The 23,255-nt window shown below is 39.8% G+C and overlaps 1 protein-coding gene across 1 annotated transcript in view; it reads right to left on the reverse strand.

Annotated features, from left to right (window-relative positions):
- The window catches only part of camta1a (calmodulin binding transcription activator 1a), a 586,491-nt gene that overhangs the window by 336,508 nt on the left and 226,728 nt on the right, over window positions 1–23,255 (reverse strand). The window contains exon 4 of the mRNA XM_036591027.1: window positions 21,705–21,772. Coding sequence (XP_036446920.1) covers window positions 21,705–21,772 — 68 coding nt within the window. The remainder of the gene's footprint in view (window positions 1–21,704; window positions 21,773–23,255) is intronic.

Genomic DNA, 23,255 nt, shown 5'->3' on the forward strand with positions numbered 1-23,255 from the left:
AAGGGAATGACCAAGCATGAAAAACCCCAGTTTGGTCAAAAATTGTCCATTTCCATCATTCTTAATTCAACTTTTGTTAAAACTCAAATTCACAGCCATTTCTTTCACTTTGTTAAAATAAGTAATGAATATTAATTTTCCAATCTGAAATGGTGCTCACCCCTCTTTCCCCATCTTCCCTTCAAACATACGCATACAGAACATGGATGAATAATTTATCAATTTGCTTCCTATACTTAAGATAATTAATTCAGTGATGCAAAATTAATAATGGGTAGCCCTTCTCTATCCAGGCTTCCAGCACACTGCGAATGAAAGCAGTATGGCCTGCAGTTTAAACACTGAAGACGTGGACTAGAGGTATGGATTACATGAAATTTATCAAGCCCTTCATTATTACAAATGTAAAATTAGCTAAATTGCATAACTGTGATGCATTAAAACATTATTAAGAAATGTAGCTTCATGTGTATGTGTGAGCCAGCAGTAGTGATCCTGGAGTGTGCCGTTACAGTGCCCATGGCTGTGAGCCGCTAAGGGCAGCCTCGGCCTGTTAGAGAGGTTATATATAAACCACTGATTCCAGCAGCAGGCCAGCATTTCTCTCAGGCTGGATCTGTCCACACCCCTCAGCTCCTCTCTCACTTAGAACAACACTCCACACATTAACCACAGCATGCTCTCCTTGATGGTGCAGACACTCTAGAGCACCAATAGGACCCCCACAATTTATTTGAGAATTAAATCAGGTTCGGACATCATTTCTCAAATATCTGTTGGCCTGGAACAGGTTCGGATTTCCAATAGCTCATATCCCAACTTCAATCATTAGAATTTAAGAGATGTTACTGTCATATTGCAATGTAATTTAATGTAATTAATTATGTAATAATTATGTAATTATATAATTAATTATGTGGTAAGTTGCATAATTAATTATATTTACATTCAATTTACATTCTGTATCCACCGGTTTGAGTTGGCATCTCTTTTTTCCATTTGTTTCAAAGTCAGGAAATGTAGCAAAACTGTAAGAGATGCATTTCTGCAAAAGAAGTACAACAATAACGTTTCATTAATAAAACATGCCCTCTTCTCCTTACAAACTCAAATGTGGTATTGATGGAAAGTTTAGAATCTGCGTGTTTGACAGAATTTCCCTTCTTGCTCCAGTGAGCAGGAAGTCAGAAATAATTAACACCAAATTACACCATGCTTTTGTTATTTTACTATCTTTTTCCTGCTTTAGCTTTTATCCCCATTATACTGTTCTTTAAAATCCGGCACACTGGAGTCACTCATGTTATTGGCAGTGAGATCCAAACAGAACACAGAGTACAATGCAGAATTTAGGTCTAAAACTTTTGGGATGTTGTTGGAAGGCACTGAATTTATTTCAAACTTAATTTTGGATATCTGGAAACTGGTCTATTATTCTGATCACGCCTGTCATTCCAGCTAAGTTGTAACATAACACATTCTGTCATTAGGACTGTGGAGGTTTCTATTCGATCTCCAGATGCTGATAGTCAGGACTAGGTTTGGGCAGTATAATGGTATGTGGTATTGGAACATTATGATGCATTTCAAAATTATGACGTCAAATTTCTGCTCCAAATCCCAACAATAAACTGCCAAATAAATACAAACAAAATGCAATTTTCAGTTCATAAAACGACTTAAAAATAAACATGCATGGTTTTCAGTTCCTCAATCAATACATTTTAAACCATCAAGAACAGTTGCTCAGCGATCAACAGTGATTACTAGGACAGTAAATGCTAAAGGTAGAGCTAGTTAGCAGCTAAGACCACAGGATAAGTTTTATGTTTCATTGACAAAATTTAGGGGATAAACACTCAAATTAGACAAGGTAAATGCAGCTTATGCTAAGGTTGGGGACTGTGTGATAATAAAAATAAATAAATAAAATAATAATAATAATCAAGACCACCCTAGACAAAATTTTGTTGGGGTACAGTCTGATTTGGACAGAATTTTGTTGGGGTACAGCTGGGCTCAGATAAATGAAATTATATTTGGACATCATTTTGTTGGAGTACAGTTGAGTCAGGACAAAATATTGTTGGGGCAGCTGGGTTAGGGTAGAATATTGTAAGGGTCCAGTTGCGCCTGGACAGATGAGATTTGGACATCATTTTGTTGGAGTACAGTTGGGTCAGGGCAGAACATTATTGGGGTACTGTCAGGTTAGGGCAAAATTTTGCTAGGGTAGAGTTGGGTTTGGACAGATTTTTTGGGGCACAGTCAGCTTTAGACAGATTTTTTGGGGGCACAGTCAGGTTTGGACAGATTTTTTGGGGGCACAGTCAGGTTTGGGGGGCACAGTCAGGTTTGTTGGGGCACAGCCTGGTTTGAACAGATTTTGTTGGGGCACAGCCAGGTTTGGACAGATTTTGTTGGAGCACACTCTGGTTTGGACAAAATTTGTCAAGCTACAAACAGGTTTGGACAGAACACTGTCAGGCTTGCTTTGGGTTTGGAATGTAATCTTGATACTCGGTTCAGGTCAAGTTGAACTTGCGAGTTATTATAACATTACTGGGATAAATTCTGGTTCAGTTAAACATTCCAGGCCTGATTAAAGCACTAACACAGGCTGAGAGGGAACGACTGAGTGTTATAGTTTCCTGCTGTTGCTGCGTGCAAGTACCAAAGGCTACCACACCTCTCTTCCTCTCTGGACCCGCACAGGGGCACACCGTGTTCTTCCTGTACCTCTCTTTGCCCAGCCGGAGGTCCACAGACGGCACTCAGGAACAGGGAGCACACGAGTGCGTGAATGCATGCATTTGTGTGTGTGTTTGTGTGGATGTGGTGACTCATGAAGCTCTCTGGAATTGGTCCAGCCCCTATTTTCCTCTCCTTCTCTTTACATAACACACGACCACGCGGCGCCCCACAGTTTGGCTGCATGTCCTCTCTGCTTTCGGCTAGTGCCAAGTTTCTCAGGGCCAAGACAGTGTGGGCCCCATGGGTCCAGCCCACACGCCAAGCGGGACGCCTGTTCCTCCGCCATGACCACTGCCAGCCAGTCTCAATCTTCCTCTGTCTTCCTATATTCTACAAATGGCAGTTTATTTGACGACCTGGGTGTCTCACCATATGCCAACAGGACAGCAGCCTGCAGCCCCGCAGGCCGTAACTTGCTGAAAATAGGGACATCCACAGAAATATGGCACAGGTAAGGGAGGGTCAATCAAGGTTAGTGAGCAAGAGGCAGGAGGAGGGGGTATGGGAAGTGAGGGAAGGGTGAGCTTGGGGCAGAGGGAGAAAGTTCATTGAAGAGAAGGTGAACAAGTAACGAAAAGTGGTGAGGCAGTAAGGAAAAGCAATAAAATACATGCCGAAAGTGGGAAACTGAACAAAATACAGGTTCACGCTGGTTCATGTTTACTTTTCCTTAAAATGAGCTACTTTCACTGCTCACTGGATGTGAGTGAACTCAGAAGCACCACCTACATGTTTGCTGACAATCATCATGGCAGTATCTAAAATCAACGTCTTGTTCTGTATGTAGTAAAACTGAGAGTTCTGCTATTTTTAAATATAATGAAATATTACATCTTTAAATATATTACATTTTTAATACAATGACACATTCACCCTCTAAGAACATCTTGCAAAAAGCAGTATGTTTTCAGGTTAAAACTCGCATTTCAATATGTGAAACATTAGAGACATTCAGACACATTCAGCATCTCTGTAGAGAAGTATGAGTTGTTTTCACAGCAGGGGGTTTTATCTCTCTTCTTTAGTCTTCATGGCTTGCTAGCAGCTCAGTGTACAGCTCATCTCACACACAGATAGCCAACAATGTCCTAGTTAATGTGATAGAGTTACAGGGAAAACATTTGATTATTTGATTATGTTAATTAAAAATATTCCATTTGAGTTGATTCCGTGAGTGAAATGGCCACTAGGGTACCTGCAGAAACTTTCAGTGTTGAAAAGTTTAGGCACGAGGGGTGCTACGAGGAGAGCAAGATCATGGTGAGGTGAGGGCAGAATGAGACAGTACATAGAGGAAACAGTGAATGAGTAAAGGAATGTGGTAAAACGACAAATTAAAAGCAGAGATACAGAAGCGAGTGTGTGTTTCCAATTCTGGGCTCCATTCAGTACGTGGACTGGCGCGTCTCTCTGTAACTGGCTCTGTCCTGCTCCTGGGCCGTGCTGACAGGCAGCCAGTGCCGTGTGCACCGGTGCAGAAGCCCTAATTGAATTAAGTCTTTATTATCACACTGCAGTGGCAGCACTTCTCCCCATTTCGGCCCGCTTGGCTGACACTTTCTCCTTGAACACCTGCTTGACATCAACTTTCCTTCCCCGCCTATTTATTCAGCCAGCCAGCCAGCCAGCCTCGGCCGGCCCGCGCCTCGCCTCCCCTTGCTTCGCCATTACCGTGCAAACAGTCTCATGCTCTTTTAATTGTGCTAGAAACTCTTTATGTTAACCTCGGAGCTCGAGGCCCGGCGGTAAACAAACCAGCAGTGAGTGGAAGGCTTTTTCCGCTGGCCGCTGCTGCATATAGGCAGCAGTTTGAGATATTGTGAGGCTATAGATGAGGTGCTAACTGAGCTAATGTCTGACTCCCCGCAGTGCTCGCCTGGCAAAACAAACTTCCACAAACTGGAGTGCTATCTTATTAAGTGATGCCTCATCAAGCCCGAAAGCCTGAAAGTCAAGCTCTTCAGCTAATCTAAGAACCGGACGCATTCTTTCACTCAGCTCGAAAATCACCAGACTTTTTCAATCTGTCAATTGTCTCCATTGTTCCATGAGTTTGTTTCTATCCAAACTGGCCTTCTGCGTTCTTCTCTCTTTCTCCTTCACTTCCTTCTGCATGGCAGAGGCCTCCTCCCCTCCCTTTAACCACATCCATCATAACTCCCTCCATCTCCATTTCATTCACTCTGCTTTTTTTCCTTATCGACATGTTTCCATTTTCCGGCACGCTCTCGCTCCATCACCTTCACTCTCCCTCCCGAAGCCGTTTTTCATCTGCTCCCTTTCTCCTCCACTCTGCCGCTCTATCTTTCCTCCTGTCCTCCCCATGCTCTTTCCCTCTCTTTACCCCTCGCCACCCCCCCACCCTTTCCAGGATGCGAGTGGCTCTAGCCCAGGGGGCCAGCGGGTGGTGTGGGTGCCCTTGGTCAGGCCCTGGGCTTGGCAGCTCCGGTTTGGCCCACTGTGTCCTCTGAGCCCAGGTGGACGGTTGAGGGGAGGGGGATGATGACGTCAAGCTCTCTCTCGGTACACACAGGGAATGTTAGAGAGCTGAGCAAACAGGACGCAACGGACGATCTGCGGCCCACGCTGAACTCACCCCACGGAGAGTCTTAAAGATGGTTTTTGCCAATAATTTTTTGCCACAGTTTAAACAGATCTGCCTCCTTAACCCAAAATGCAATCAATCAGCAATCAATAAATTGTTTCTTTAGCACTGACGTTTTCAAGCTAATGAAGCTAACAAGTAATGGAAGTTTACAGACCCAAATAATCAGCAAGTTATCACACATTTGCCTCAAACAGTGTTTGTGCATTTGCCTCAGTCTTACTTGATTGCTTGAAGAGAGTTGATTATGTGGTTTCTAAACCACAAATAGAAAATCAGCTAAACACAGTAGTGTTTATATATGTATATATATATATATATATATATATATATATCAATCATCGCTTTTGGAACAAAACATTGTATCTGTGTCTATTTATGAAATATTCACACAAAGTAATGTGCAGCTAGTATTTTCAAATTATGTATCTATATATGTGTATACTCTACTGTCGGAACAAAACCTCAAATCTCCAAAAAGATAACTTTACAGGAGAAGGAAAAAACATACTTTACTTTTACTGTAAGTTAATGGAACAGGACATTATTCCAAGCAATTTTAGGGCATTTAATTTGGTCCATTCATCATGAAATGTACACACAATGTAAAGGGCAACAGGCATTTTTAAATTATGCAAAAAACTACAAAAAATGGAGATACAAGGTTTTGTTCTGACAGCAGTGATATATATAATATTCATTGTTTTTGAGAGAGTTGCTTTCAGTTTCTCAAAGAAATCTGCAGAGGCTTCTTAGGCTGTCTGTTTGAGTGACATTACCAATGTAGCTATGAGGCCTACCAGGCTAATCGGGACCTTCGTCTGCAGCTAATGAGTCTTTTTGGGCTACAATGCTTCTGGGCCAGCTGCTTGAGCTACACTACACCCCAGCTATAAAGCTGCCTGGGCTGGCTGCTGGAGCAACGCTACAATGCAGCTATGAGGCCTCCTCTGCAGGGAGGGACTTTCCCCTACAGCTAAGGACTTCTGGGCTACGAGGCTTCCCGGGCCAGCCACTTGGCCACAGTGAGACTGCCTGGACTGTCTGCCTATGTGATGCTACTCCATAGCTATGAGGCCTCCCTGGCTGAGAGAGACCTTCCCCTGTGGCTAATGGCTCTTTTCAGACCATCTAAGTCACTCTACCGTGGTTTGGAAAGCCCAACCTTAGATTCACATGAGAAAGTTATCTAGTGTTATCTAGTGTTTTTACAAGGAAAACCAAACTTTTTTTTCTTTGCTAGCCAAAGATTTTTGCAAGAGATTGTACATTTGTGTGCACATTTGTGGAAGCATAAAATCAGCCCCTTAGCCAAGGGGGTGTGGACCTGCAGCTCCGCCTCCTCCTGTCCTTCTCTCTCCTCTGAACACACTCCAGCCCACGGGTGCCACAAAGCATTAGATGCAGCCGGACACCCCCCCATACTCCCCCCTACAGACACATCCTCCAGACACACCACGTATAGCAGCACTTACTCACTCCAGACGCGCCAGACGAGGTGACAGAGCCGCTCACACTACACACACTCCAGCCACGCCATATCCACACTGGCAGCTCCAGCAACAGCTCTGACTACCACACACACATGTAAACACACAGCCTGACTGCTTCCAGTAAATGGAAATATAATCGAGCAATTGCACAGGCGCCAGACGCACATGTATGCACACGCACACCCACACACACACAATGCTTCATACGCACAGGCCCAGCAGTCACTTCGCTTTGCATATATACACACATTACTGTGCAAAAGGGACCAGCCTTCATTTATTCACCACACCTCTCACCATCCAAGTAATCTCAAATACTCTCAGTGATGTAGAGGTCTGGGGTAGTCAGTCCATTTTTCTGAGAACACCAGCAGCTTCTTTGCTTGATTTGCAAATTATTTTCTTTTTTGCGTATTTCCTTTTCTCAGTAAGGGCTTCTTGACAGCTACACATCCTCTGAGACCCATAGTGCCGAGGATTTGTTTCAGATCTGAAGCAACAGTGGAGCACAGATGAAAGCTTTAAGTACTGTTTATCAGATAGTGACAGTTTTGGTGGTGTACCAGGTTGTTAGGAGTCCCATATTTTCTATATCCTTTAATCACTTTTTAACTGCAGTTTTGGATCCATCTGTTTTTTCATTTATTTCTTTTGACTTTTCTGTCATTTTGCAAGTGCTTTATCTCATTTCTAATGAGATAATATATATACATGTAGACTTCCCACAATTTGCTTCCTACAGTCTTATACATTATTAGCATTATATAAAAGCTGGTTTAATATTATGAAAACAGTGATTATTTGAATGCTAGTGTAAATATGTGTGCGTGTGTGTGTGTGCGTGTGTATTTTTGTGTATATGTGTGTGTTGTCATTGCTGTGGCTCTGCCTCTGGGAAGGCGGTGCTGCAGTAGGTTTTAATAAAAGCTGTGTCTTTGCGAATGCTCTGCTGGGAGCTGTGCTGTGTTAGAATGCTGGAATGCTGTGAGAATGGAGGGAGGAGAGAGAGAGAGAGAGAGAGAGAGAGAGAGAGAGAGAGAGAGAGAGAGAGAGAGATAGAGAAAAGAGGAGTATTGCACTGGGACAAGGGGGTTGCTGACTCCAGTGTCATTGCAGGTCCTCAGAGGAGAAGCACTTATTGTTTGATAGTTTCAATATACAGCAGCAGCAGCCAGCGCTCGACAGGGAGCAGAGTGCTCAACCTCTCTCTCTCTCTCTCTCTCTCTCTCTCTCTCTCTCTCTCTCTCTCTCTCTCTCTCTCTCCCCACCCCTCCACTCTCAGATATTCAGCATACATAACCAATCCTGTTTCCCACTTCACAGCAGACACATGACGCAAAAAAACATGCTCAAGGAGCCAAGACACGCCTCTCCAAGCACTATTACAGACCTGCTGTTCTTATTCTTTACTTCACTTAACTAAATTCAGTTTATATCACCACCAACATACTTTTAAAACATATGGACATATGAAAAGTATATTCAGTACAGCATTTGACATAAAATTATGCAATTCCTGTTTATTTTAACGTAAAAATATTCAGGGTTGATGATAGCTTTATCACATTCTAGATCATAACTAGAACAGGAGGTCAAAATAACTGTACACAGACATATTCATATGAACTGTGCATTCGTTTGTAAGGATTTAACAGTATGGGTTAAAAATTTAAGCAAGGAATAAAGCAGCAAATACAGCAGAACTCACTAGATTTAACTTATTATTCTCTACCATGCAGTGGCAGTTTGTGTATCTTTGCCCTGTGTTTTCTTTAAGGGCTAGAAGGAGGTATACAGGAATACGAGGAAGAGGATTTCAGAATGTTTCTGAAGTCTGCACAATAAAAGGTCCCTCTATATTATCTGCAGCCACAGTTTCTTTTTCTTTACACTTTCAAGAAGTAAAAAGCCTGAACTTAATCCATTATACTGAGCTGTGTTTGCCAACACAGCCCCAAACACATTATGACCTCAGCATAACTGTAAATGTTTTATTCAAGTTGCATTGTGTTTACCTCTAAATACGCTAATTCCACACTGACCAGATACAAGTTAACCACCTGGAAGCACCACCAACATGTTTGCTACCTAAAAATGCTCAAACTTGCTCAAACCAACCCCTCAAATAAAAAATAATAATGCAAATCAAACTGACAAAAAATGTGTTTAATTTACATGCAACATGCCGGAAGCACTTGCTTTGTTAGCTGATAGCTATGCTTTGTTAGCTATGCTTTTGCCAGTCAGTTAGCAGTTAGCCTACTGCTTCACTTTTAATAGTAATGTAGTTTGTTTACATGTGCCATGAGATGTTCTCCATTATGGTTAAGTGTTTCAATGATCCAGTGAATCTAGTCCCCTTTGAACCCTCATCAGGTCATGCATTTCCTTCCGTAGAATCATATGCAAAAGTTTGGGCACCCTGGTCAAATCATGTTCTGTTAATTTCCTACTTGAAGTGAGTACACAACCTTCACAGACTTCTACAAGTTTCAATGCACAATTATTGTTTTTTTGCTGAATTTAACATACTGGAAAAAATAAAGCATAAATTGTAGCCTTTGCAAAAGTTATGGCTCATTTTATGCTTTATTTTTTGTTATGGTTTCAGCAAATATTCAGCAAATAAATAGAAATTGTGCACTAAAATTTGTAGAACAATGACATATTTAGGTGCGTCTCTGTAGAGGATGTGTAGCTTATTTTCACTTAGAAAATCAAAAATACAAGCCATTCGACCAAGAGTGTTCAAACTTTTGCATACAACTGTATATAGTAGCTCATTATGTTTAAGATAGTAACAGTTGGCTCATGCCTAAAGCAGGGGTTGCCTATTGGATGGAACTGGATATGACTAAATTGAGGAGAAAACTGGTAAAAAAAAATACAAGGAAAGAAAGAAAGAAAGAAAGAAAGAAAGGAAGAAAGAAAGAAAGAAAACACAACATTCAAAAGCACAGCCACAGCTTTCAGCATGAGCGCTGCACACTTGATAAAGGTGGAGGTGGGTCACTGGGACTGAATGATCATTTTCTGGTTTGACTTGTATTATGAAAAAAATAGTAACATATTACTTGAACATCCTTGATATAACTATGCCATAAACACGTTGTGCCAGATGTCATATGCTGTCATCAGTTGTCATGTTCAGTACTATAATGTCACTTTTCTATTCCCAGTAATTGTCATTAAATATGCCATAATGCTTGATATCATGACAGCTTATGTCTTATGCTAATTTTTGTGGTGATGCTGTTCATAAGGCTACATGATACCTACATAAGCTCATCATGATGGAAGTGTCATGACACAACCTAATGTCTGATAAAAATCAGTCAATTGACATAGATGTTCTATCAACCTGACAAACTGGTAAATGCAACCTTTAAAAGTTTTTTGTAGGTCAATGTCAGTTGCCTTGAAAGGCTTAGGTAGGCAGTGTATAAAAACAATGCCCTACAGTAAAGTGTTGCCATTTTTGCTAAGTGCGCTCCAAATGGCTGTCAATACATCAAACATTATGGCATGACAACTACTGGCAATGGTAACATGACACTGTTATATTACTGAATATAATCTGTCATTTCTATATGCCATGACATCTGCCATGATGCCACAAGGTTCGTTAGCAGGGTTCAAGTAAAGTGTTACCAAAATGACACTGGAGTGGAAATGGGGGACTTGAAGCAAGAAGAACACTTGACTGGCTTTTAAAATATGGAAGCATGCTTGTTAATGGTAAATTCACATTTGTATAATTCTGGCCACAAATTCTTAATTTTGGCCCCAAGTTCCATTGGCTTGGTGGCCCAAATGGCCAGTGCAAATGTGTATTTCTGCCCACTCCTGGGCTACAGCCAAGCACTTGAATTCCTGTGCTCATTCTTACTCCATGCTAGGGTGTGCTGCCGCTAAATCACGCAGTGGCCCTGGCTTTCATTAAACACCTAATGCAGAACTCTCCCTTTAATGGAAATGGAACAGAGGAGGCTGCCAGCGTAAATTAGAGTGTGCAGCCCGAGTTGGGAGAGATTTTCTGGCCTTTGACAGGTACAGCCTGAATTAGCTGTAGTGCTGTTCCAGCAGTCAGTGTGAGAGCGCTCATATTGATTTTAAACACTGTTACACTTCCTGTCTGAAAGGGAATGTGTATTACAGGAATTGAGCACATCATTCAGAGAGCTCTCAGCTCCTCTCCCTCCACACGTTTCTGATTTATTTTATTTATTTCTTTTTCCTGCACAATAGTATGTTAATTCTTTTTTTATCAAAAAAGTACATTTTCTGACAATGTTACTTGCTTTCTGAAAACCATCAGAAGACACTTCGGTTACAGTGAGCATTTAGTGAGTATCACATATTGCAGTGTAGTATATGAAGTCTTAAAGAGAAACTCTGCCGATTTTGCAATGGTCATTCAATCATTCAATGATTTAGATGTAAACAAAACCATTCAGAGTGGTTTGGTGTGAAATGCACCTTTCTAGAGAAATTTACTGAGTCAAAACTGTTCACCACTGTAGTACTAGGAACCAGACGTCCTTATGTCTACACTACACATATCACTTTTCTATCTGCAATCGAAATGACCAGCGAACTTACATGTCATGTTGTTAATAGTAAAATAATGCTAAATTCAAAAAATTCTGTTTTCTGTGGGAACTATTTTTTCTTTACAATGCCCAGTTTACATCTAATCCATTGAATGATTAAGTAATTTTGCAAAATTGGTGGAGTTCCCCTTTAAGGACACCATCAACCATTACATCAGAAGTCCAGAGATTCAGTAAAGGTAGAACAGGGGGCACAATTCTCAAGTATCCCAGAGTAGGACCACTGACCTCAGATCAGATCTCATCAGTTGATGGAGTTATCTAAAAGGCATGAACTGATCCCAGATCAGAAATATTTACTCTAGTTTGATGAAAATGGGCAAAGGACTTAACCATAGAAGATCTAACCCGAGCAGTAATAATCAGTAAAACAGTACATCAGCAACATGCAGTTAACCCCTTAAACACCATAAGTTTAATTACACCCTTCCATAACCTAAGAATAGCTCAACCAGCTTGCTTTGAAGTCCCTGTAGCTACTGAATAATATGCCTTAATATATAATAAGCCTGGGGTTAAGTAATATCTCCAACAATACTATGCTTAATCTGAAAAGTTAAGGTCTATTGAATGCTAAAACGGAAATACAGATGAATGTCACAGCCTTTAGCGTGACCTGTTCACAAATATGAACAACTCAAACATTTCAAACAACAAACCTAGAGAATTAAAGAACTATAGCGTCTGTATTTCTCATTATTCCCATGTTTGTACACTTTTCTGATAACCATTTGAACACCTTTAATATGTGGGGCTGAGATCAATTATTAATTCATTGATAACTATTTTTTCTTTTCTCTTTGTATGTATGAACATTCTGCTTTTCGATCCATTATTCAAAACTCCAGCCCTGGTTTTACATCATTTACACAACAGTGCGTCGCCCTGTGTGCCATAAGAAAATGGAATAAGGCGTCTTTATTTTTCATATTAATCAAAGAATATGAATGGGTAATAATGCTTGTAAACAGTCATGTTTCAGTTGCAAGCATACATATACATGTTATATCTTATGAATAAGTTTGTATGACCTATTAATCAGAACTCATAACTAATTTCTACCAGGTAGGCTGCTGTGTTTAAAAGTGTAATAAGTGCACCTGTAACACATGCACATCATGTGAGCTTAAGACTAAAAACTACCTGAAGAAAGCATTCATTAGCTTTAACAGTGATTCTCAAACATTAAGTTAATAGAACTAATTTAGTAAAAATGGCCTAAAGCAGTCTGTATGATCAGACATTATTAACGTCTGACAAATGTTTACAAATTGTTTTAAAATTGTGTGCAGATGATAAAATACATTATTTCATGAATAAATTTGCAAGACCAAAGCCAAAGTGTACTCATACCACATGCAAACAAATGCATAATGTATGTCATATATGAGTCTGCTTGCAACTGAAACGTGACTATTTGCTAGCACTTGTTTGGTCTCTGGTAATTCAGATAATCATTACCTGTTCGTACTCCTTGATTAATATGTCACATCAAGACATATAAAGTTTGCTTGCAACTGACAGATTATAATTAATTAACATTCAACTCGAGAGTTAATAACTAATTTACAGGATCATATATATGCAAGTAGACCACATTTCTAAGCCTGCTTACAATTGATATGTTTATATTGGGTCATTCTTCATGTGGAGGGGGAAACTATTTCACACATGTTGCAGAGGTTAAAGAGAAGCTTAAAATAATACGCACAACTCCAAAAGTCAGTATGTACATTTACACAGTTGACCTAAGATTAAATAATACTTTTCCCTTATGATTTCTCAGATTTTTCTTTTTTTATCCTGTTTCATCGTCGCTCTGCATATCGTTGCTGTCTGAACAAAACCTTGTATCTCCATTTTTGTCGTTTTTCAGCTTTTGACATAATTCGAAAATGCCTGTTCCCCTTTACATTGTGTGTAAATTTCATGATGAATTGACTAAAAGAAATGGTCCAATATGGCTTGGAAAGATGCCTGGCTCCACTGACTTACACTGAAAGTACAGTATGTTTTTTCCTTCTTCTGTAAAGTTGTCATTTTGGAGATATGGGGTTTTGTTCTGAGAACAGCGATATACACAACAGCTCGTCACAAAACCAATTTTCAACATTAAAGAAACAAAGACATTAAAATAAAGTGTTATCAATCTTTAACACAGAGAATGCAGGAAGAAGGTGCAGAGGAAGAAGAAATGGATTCAAACACTTTCAAATCTTGATGGGTTTTTTGTTTGCTTGTTTTTTTCAGTCGCTTTCTATGCATCATGCAATTGGAAACTGTTCTAGATATACTGAATACCTTACGGTGGATTTTAATAATGGAACAATTGAACAATTTTGTCATGATTTATTGATTTTTGAATATTGCTCATCATCCCAGCCCTATTAAAATGTTAATATATCAATGTCTTTATGTTCAGGTTTATTATGATACTGGATTACTGTGGCAAACGTTCCTCTCTGAAAGGTTCTCTCTATTCCGTCTATCACCATACAGTTCATGTAGGGCTCCTGTCTCTGTAGAAGCAATCGGTCATACCAGTCACATATGGTTTCTTCTCTTTCTCAGGCCTGGAGCTGCTTACATGTTTTTTTCATGTTTATGTTTGTGTGTATGTGTGTGGGCCTGCGGGTGGTGCCTCCATGCATGACCTGCTGCTTATCTATTACATGCGCCATGGTCTACTGAGTCTTTCTCTGGCTGGTGGAGGTGGAGGTGGAGGCAGGCTTCTGACTAGCCTGCGGCCCTGGAGCAGCGGAGCTGTGCGGAGATGAGGTTCTATGACAAAGTGCTCTAGATCGTTTAGCTGTGACTCCACCTCCTACGACCTCTGACCTTTGGGATGAGCGTAAGGATAGCCATCGCTTATGGCCTGTCAATCAAAGTACTCTGTCATGATACAACCAGCTGTAGAGGAACAGCTGGGAAAGAACAGTGCTGGGAAACCAACTGATCAGTTCAGGTTTAAATATTTCCTGCCCCAATGCATCTAATCCAACTGACCAGCTAATTATCAAGCCCTTTACTTACCAATAATTACATAATAATACTAATAACAGAATTATAAGCTTCGTTAAGGAAATGCCAGATCACCATACAATGGAATTTAATCGGTATCGGCAGATATTTGCTTTAAAATATATATCACTGCTGTTCAGACAAAACCTCATATCTCTATTTTTGTTGTTTTTCAGTTTGTGTTTCACATATTTTGAAAATGAGTGTAAAAACAATTGTGTGTAAATTTCATGATGAACGGACCAAAACAAAAGGCCAAAAATTCTGGTTCCATTGACCTATAATACAAGTCCAGTATGTTTTTTCCTTCTCGCGATTTTGGTTTTGTTCCAACAGCAGTGATATTTTATATGTTTGATGATGTATTTCTTGCACTCTGAATGAGCAGAATGCGTAGATGGCGCTGGGAACCTGTACTAAAAATTATTAAAATATTAAAATAAGTATTTTACTTATTATACTGCATTTGTAACCCTCTACTAAGAAGTGCCTCTTTTCTCTGTATTGCTAATTCAGGAAGATTTAGTCAAAATTTATAAAGGTTTATGCATCTGTATCAGCAGACATCAGCATCAGCCTACTATTCCCATGTCAGTGCATCCCTAATCAAAATATCAATCAATCAATAAATAAGGCACTAAAATGTGAAGAGCACAAAATTGAAAATGTAAAGGCTGTGGACGTTGTGAATTTTGAAGATTTCATCATTCATCACATGAGCAGCTGAATTATTCGTTTCTGCATTTTTTTGCAAGTGTTTACATCTCTTAGTAGTTTACTGTTATATGTAAAGCTTTTTTTTTACATTTCATACAATGAGAAGTATTTATTTTATTTTAAATGTTTGTTATTTCTTCTTTTAAGCATGCCTGTACTGATTTAAGACATTTTTCTTTATTTAAAAGCAAAGCTGCCATAGTACTGAACTTGAAGCTTTTTTAAAGCATTCTCATTTTAAGAAAATGTTTAAGACAAGATTCATTTACTAGTTTTCATTTATTTTAGCTCATTATTAAGGCAAGGCAAGTTGATTTATATAGCACCTTTCATACACTGCTGTCACTGAAAGTGCTTTACGAATGAGAAAATACAGAGTCAGAAAATATAAAGTTGTTTAAAAAAGTAAACACGAATAAAAAACAACATTAAAACATGATTAAAACAATAAATTTAAAAGAGAAAATCATTAAATTAGGAATTAAATTAGGATAGTTAAATAATCAAATTAAAAGTTAGTTTAAGATAAAAAGAGTGCCATTATAGAGGAAAAGGGTCTAGAAATGCTAATAGTGTTATGTCAGTTATGTCAAACACTAACAGTATTATGATACCAGATCAAATTAATGTTAATTAAATCCAGCCACAGAACCTTGACCCAATCACATATGTACAGATTTTAAGATTATAGAATAATTTACAGCACCAGATCTTTTTCTCTTATTTTCTCATTATAATCTTATGCACTTTTTACTCCTTACAAGTTTTATTACACACTTCTATAACTTAAGAATAGCTCAACCAGTTTGCCCCTGTAGTTTCTGAATAATAAGTCTTAATATGTAATAAGATTGGAATTTTAAGGGGTCAAAACTTTTCTCACTATACTGACAGATCATTACTTCTTGTTTGACATTGTGTTTTTTGGCAGTGTAGACAGCATACCTCACCTCGACCTTACTTTACTAGCGGGATTATTTATCAGTAATGACACTGCTGCCTCTAGAGAGCACATGAGCCGCTGCTGCCAGAATGTGATGTCATCATTATAAGGCAAGTAGTAATCTTTTGTAGGGTTGGCAGGATGGGGAGTGGTATTTTCTAGTTACTACATACTGTTTCACCACTTTACAATGTATTGCATTTCGCTTAGCGGAGTAAGATTGGCAAGTTTTGGATTAACTGCATGCTTGAAAACTATGGCTGTCTAACAGTTAAAGCAATTAATCATGATTAATCACATTATTTTGTGTAGTTAACTATGATTAATCGCACTGTGATTAATATGATTCTAATGAAAGATTTTTCTATTAAAAAGCAGTTATTTGAGCAGACAAAATAAGCTTAATCAGAATGTATTTCTTATTTTCAGTAATTCAATATCATTATTTTCATTTTGTTAACTGTGAACTGAACTGAACATGACAATCAAATAATTTCCAAAGAGTGAACACCAGTAGAGTTTCCAATTTTCTTCACTCAACATCCAGTGAGAGCAGTGGCTATGTTTTCCAACCAATGAGTCATAGGATTCCACCTTTGCCAAAAGTCAGTTTGTGAAATTTCTGCCCTGCTAGATCTGCCCTGGTAAACAGTAAGTGCTATTATTGAGAAATTGAAGCATCAAGGAGTAACAACAACTCAGACCACACTACTGTGCACTGCAGTGTAGTGCATAAAAATCAACTACTCACTATCAGCACCAAACTGCCTCTGGAAGCAACATCAGCACAAGATCTGTGCATTGGGGGCTGCATGAAATGGGTTTCTATGGCTGGGCAGCTGCACACAAGCCTAAGATTACTATGTGCAATGCCAAGCGTCGTCTGGAGTGCTGTAAAGCACATCACCACTGAACTCTGTAGCAGTGGAAGCATTTTCCCTAAAGTGATGAATTACGCTTCACTATCTTGCAATATAGGTGACTCTGAGTTTGTAAGATGCCAGGAGAATGCTCCCTACTGGAATGAACAGTGCCAATAGTAAAGTTTGGTGGAGGAGGGATAATGGTCTAGGAATGTTTTTCAGAGTTTGGGCCTCTTAGTTCCAGTGAAGGGTAATGTTAGTATTACAGGATACAAAGACATTTTACACAAAGCTTCGAACTTTGTGGCTACAGTTTCCAGCATGACTGTGCCCCTGTGCAAAAAACAAGGTCCACAAAGACATAGCTTGACCAGTTTGGCGTGAATGAACTCCAGTGGCCTAGACAGATCCCTGACCTTAACACCACTGAACACCTTTGGAATAAATGGTGTGTTGACTACAAGCCAGGCCTCTCATCCAACATCAGTGCCTGACCTCACAAATGCTCTTTTGACTGAACAGACACAAATTCACAGACACAGTCCGAAATCTTGTAGAAAGCCCTTCCAGAAGAGTGGAGGCTGTTACAGCTGCAAAAGGAGGACAAACTCCATAAACCATCCCATGGTTTTGAAATGGGATGTCCAACAAGCTCATTTCATGTGGGTGTAATTGTCAGGTGTCCACATATTTTTGGCCACATAGGGTATGTATGTATATACAGTCAATGGTTCCAACTTCTGTGTGATTGTAATCCTTTCTCTTATTTATACAGCTCTTGTTACAATGGAGGCTCTTGAGGGTAACTGTAGCTTTCCACTTTGGCAATGCTTTTATTAGTTTGCTGCTTGTTGATTTTTCCATAGCTCTTCCATGCGTAGTCTGCAAGAAATCTCTTTAAAAGCCATTTTAAAGCTGTATTTGAATGACAGGGCTGCAACCGATTCAGTCAGGGCTTCAGCCTGTGCTACTATGGACAGTTTAAAGGGCCAAACTAGGGAAATGCATTAATGGCTTTAAAAAATGTACCGTTAACAATTTCTCGTATTTACTTTGACAGTTCTACTGAAAACAATGGAGTTCAGCTTCACTGGATGCTTTGGAAAACTTCATAGAGTGAACTGGGAAAAAGCAAGCTGGAATGCTGCTGCCCTGCAGACTATGGCATCATTAGCTGGATCAGGTGTGCTGGGATTGGGAAAATTTTACCTTTCCATCATTTCCCCCTAGACTACAGGCCTGCATCCTGCCTCCAGCCCTGCCACACAGCCCCACAAACACTCCATCTCCAAAGACAGGGCCAAAGAGACACGCTGCTATTATACATTACTATGTGGCTTAATTATATAGAGTCAAATTCGCCTCATAGACTGTGTGAATGGGTCCGCTTTTCACACCTCCTACAGCCAGCAATAATGTCCGACATCAAATACTAGGCCAGTAATAAATGAATGAAGAGAAACAGACTTGATTTTGCTAATTTCATTCTTTTTTTGGCCATGTTAAAAAGCCAAGAGGGCGCTCTGTACCTCATCTTCTGCAATTATGCAAGGAAATGTCTTATAATTGGCACTTTCTTTATGTCTGCCCATTATCAATGTCCCTTACAGGCATGGAGGCACGGGGGGAAATTGTCTGGATGTTGCAGGACCCACAGTCCATTTGCACATGAATGAGGATGGTTAATAACAGCCGGGAGAGAGAGAGGTCTAAAGAGAGAAACAGAGGCAGAGAGAGAAAGAGAGAGAAATAGAGAGACAGAGTATGCAGAGTGTGAAGAGAAGGCACTCAGACTGCTGGTCAGCTTTTGTTTTATCTGTAGCGGCCTCCTCTCCCTGCGTGCAGCAGGCAGGCGAGGATGCAAGTCTAGGCTTTGGCACAGAGGCAGTAAGGCTCTGAGCTGTCTAAAGGGTAAAAGCTGGCTGCTGCTAATTGGGAGTGAAGCGGGACTTCCTCCTGGAACAAGAAAGATAGAGAAAAAGAAAGAGAGAGAGACAGTGTGTGTGTGTATCTGTGTGCCTGACTGTGCTCTGCTAGTCTGCAGGCCACAACCTTAGGCTGAGGAAGCTAGCACATACTTCCACCCGCTCGGTACACCCACAGCACTGTAAAATACTACCCTACAAGACACAGAACATAATATGGTGCAGGAGAGGAGGAATAAACTCTGTCATCATCTATTCGACCTTCGAATGACCTCCTTCTCTTTTTCCCTTGCTAATGGAGCTCGCGTTTCTGTATTCCTGGTGTGAGCTGTATTCATGCTGACCCTGCCGTGCTCTCTTTTTTTATCCCTCTCCTGGAGTACAGCGACCAAATGAACGCGAGGAACAGTTTGCTGAATTAAAAGAGTCAGAAAAAAAAATGTAGCGCACAATCAGCGCTATTACATAAAGCAGCCCAGGGCTGTGTGCATGAGTCACAGCTGAACTCTGTGGGCCAGGACAGGACAAGAAAGTCTGCCATGCTAATGCTGACCGGAGCCAGGCTGACATCCTCTCCCTACTGCGTGTCATTGAGCTAACATCAGCCCTGCTAGTGCCATGCTAAAGCTAACACTACGGCTAATGTTACGGCTACTGCTTTCAGCTTCGCCTGCTTAACCTCAGAGCCCCTGCTGGTCTGTTCCAGAGCCGTTCTCACAACCATAACCACAAATCCCTCCGCTCTACAGAGTTCAAGCACAGGTGTAAGCTAAGCTGTACCAAAGTAGGGTCATCCCTATGTTCCCAGCGCCCTTTATATGCTTACTGAAATGTCTAGGAAACATCCTGATATTCACAGGACCTTATTTTCCCCCATTGAAATATTCCAGGAAACAAATCTAAGTTTTTATGGCCCTGTGCTGCCACTGCATCACGCTTCCTCTACATAACAATAAGACTATGTTCATTCCGCTGACATTTTTACAAACATACAATAACATGAAATTATAAGTTGAGTAAATAAAATGATATTGCGTTTATGTATGTATGTGCTGCTTCCAAATAGATTTATCCCGAATAAAACATAGTCTTACTGAACATTTCAGTGAAAAAGAATGAGAATATGTTCAGCAATAGGCAGCATTTAAATTAATTACAATCTTTAATCATAGTTTAATTTGAACTCCACATAACAAAATTACAATTCGACAGTCTGTTTGAACACCCCCAGTCAAATGACATGCTGTGTTGATTTTCTAAGTGAAAAGAAGTTAACACATCTTTTACAGGATCACACAATATAGCATTTTTCTGCTAATTCTAGTTCAATTTTTTATTGTAATTTTTGCACTTAGTTTCACATATTGGAAAAAAGATATAACATAATGTATAAAATTTGCCATAACTTTGTACACGCTACATATTATGTTTTTTTTTTTTTTGATGTAAACTTCATCAAATAAGCAGTAATTGCGCATTGAAATGTGCAGAAGTGTGTTCTCCGTAGAGGATGTCTAATTATTCCCTGCTGAAAAAAAAACTGCACTGACAAGCATTATTTCCATACTAGACTAAGCTAGCTGGTCTAATGATGGTCTGGTGCTGGTTTAGCTGGTCACCCAGTATGGTCATGCTGATTGACCAGCATCCAAAACACAACATGTGCTGGTTTGGTGGCTACAGGCCATGCTGGCCTATGCTGTTTTTTTAGTAGGGTTTTCACTTTAAAAATCATCAAAGCATGTCTTATGACCAGGTGTTCCCAAACATTTGCATACCACTGTATATTTCAAAACTATAACAATTGATTTGCTACTGCTAAACTGCTCAATCTGTTATATATGTGTAGTGATGTAGCCTAAGGTTGGTTATCTTACAAGCTTGTTTGCTAGTTAGAGATCTAAGGGCTCACACACACACACACACACACACACACACACACACACACAAGCAACAAGAATGACTGATGCTATCAACAGGAAGTGCACTCCTATGAAAAATTCACCCCTCGTTGTCCCTGTATGACCTCTGGTGACCCCAGAACCCTTACCTTGTTATTAGAAATCCTTTATGGGCTTCCTTAATGTACTATGTTGAGGTATAATGTGTCATATAAAGGAGGGTGTATAGAAACACAGGACATAACTCTGCTCTCACAAAAGCTGCTTCTGAATCGAGCGCTACTGAAAAGCCAAAGATCACAGACCAGAATGAGTAATAGGAGTCATACACCTACACTTTTCAATGGCAAATCAGGTTAATCTGCAGATCAATAAGTTGATTATTTTACACAGCTAACACTCACACACACAGTTTCCTCCTCATAGCTTCTTTTAACACTCACACACACAGTCTCACGCACACACATCTATATTTCCTCATGTCTAAAAACCTGGACAGCTCTTGTCTCACACTTTCATCTATTAACAAGCGGTTAATTTGCCGTTAGATATGAACACATTAGCATGGCGTTCGCACAGGGGATGAGAGCAGAGCCGTGTGCTAAGAGCTTTGCTAATAGGCTATTTGGAGTTATTAGCCCACATTAATATTCCATTACCTGTCAGCACTCGCTCCTAAAAGGAGTAAAGCATTTGAAACTGCCGTGAATGGCCACCAATATCAAACACCCAACTTTTAAGATGAGGGAGATTCTCAAGTGGGTGATTAGGAGGAACTCCAGCTAATAGCCTAATTTGGGCCACCAGACGTGATGATGGAAATTCAAACTCCGAAGCCTCAGAGAGAAAATCTTCTGTAACTGTCTTACCTTGTTTTAGGGGATGTCGTTAACCATTCTTCATGCTTTTCGAACGTTATCAAGTAAGCTGCAATTTCCTGCAAGACAGAGGAGAGAAAGACAGTCTTTTAAGCAGTTATTTTTTAACAAAGACAAAGTTCAACTTGTGGATTAAAAACTGAAATGAGGATATTTATGAGATACTTATTCAGGGAATCAAGCAAATAAGCTGACATGAAACAAGATATTGCATCAACCATCAAGCCGCCACCATCAAAAGAACAGCTGCTGACTACAGAGATAAAAATTTCTCAGAAACGACAGGCACAGACTGGTGTTTGCTGTTCTTGCTGTTGCTGATCTTATAGGAAATATCTTGGTACAGATGATCAATATGATGCTGTTCTGAACTGAAAGTATGTACAAAACTAGTGAGTCAGCAATCTGACCTACTGAATCGATATAGGCATAGATAATGACCTTATCAACAGATCAGATGTCGGTCAGATGTGGCATGGTCAGTAGTCTAAAACTGTAAAAAAAAAGTATCTTACAATATAATTTACAAAACTTGTACATCTGTAAAATGAACGTATGAATGCCATGGTCACACAGCAACACAGACAACAATCTCACCTAGCTGACAAAAAGGCAAAGACAAAGATTTAAGACGAACATTGATAATTTAGAGACGAATAGACGTATTTGCATTTATAAGCACTCCAGCTTGTTTCCTGATATGTTTAATCTGCAGTGAGAAACTATCAAACACTAAAAAGTCACAAAGCTGAAGTCAGTTTCTCTTTTGCCAGCTTCTTGCTTGAATTCTCCCGTTCCACCTTAAATGGTGCTCCAGTTACGTTCTGGCGACTCAGATGCAAGAAAAAGCGTCTATGGCAGAGCTAAAGCTTGAAGCAGGGGAAAGTCTGTGTTTTCATTCATATACAAATTTGTTAGCCTATACTAGCACATTAGCACATACTGAGACATCAGACACCCCTGATCTGTTCTATGCTACATTAGTTGCTACTGTATGTAGTATACAGTTGTGTGCAAAAGTTTGGCCACCCTTGGTCAAAGGACATATTTTGTTGAATTTTAAAGTAAGAAAAAGTAAAGTAAAAAAAGGAGCAAACACAACCTCTGTTAAAAAATAGCATTTTCTGCAAATGTTAATGCACAGTTACATAATTAAATTGGATTAAATAGAAAAATAGAAAAATGAGTTATTGTGGCATGCATAAAGAACAGGGTTGGCCACCCTACTGTAGTCAGTAACACCCCCTTTGGCAGATATCACAGTTTGTAAAGTCTTTTTGTAGCCAGCTAGTAATCCTCCTATTCTTGCTTTAGCAATATTTGCCCACTCTTTCTTGCAGAATGCTTCTAGTTCTGTGAAATTCTTGGGCCGTCTTTCATGCACAGCATGTTTACAAGATTTACCCACAGATTTTCAAGGGACTGTGAGGGTCATTCCAAAAGCTTCAACTTATGTTTCATGAAGTCATTCATGGTGGATTTTGAGGTATGCTTTTTGACTGACTGTGTCAGATTTGTCCCCAGAATTTGCTGATATTTAGT

The sequence above is a fragment of the Colossoma macropomum genome, unplaced genomic scaffold (assembly GCF_904425465.1).
Source record: "Colossoma macropomum unplaced genomic scaffold, Colossoma_macropomum, whole genome shotgun sequence".
Classification (NCBI taxonomy): domain Eukaryota; kingdom Metazoa; phylum Chordata; class Actinopteri; order Characiformes; family Serrasalmidae; genus Colossoma; species Colossoma macropomum.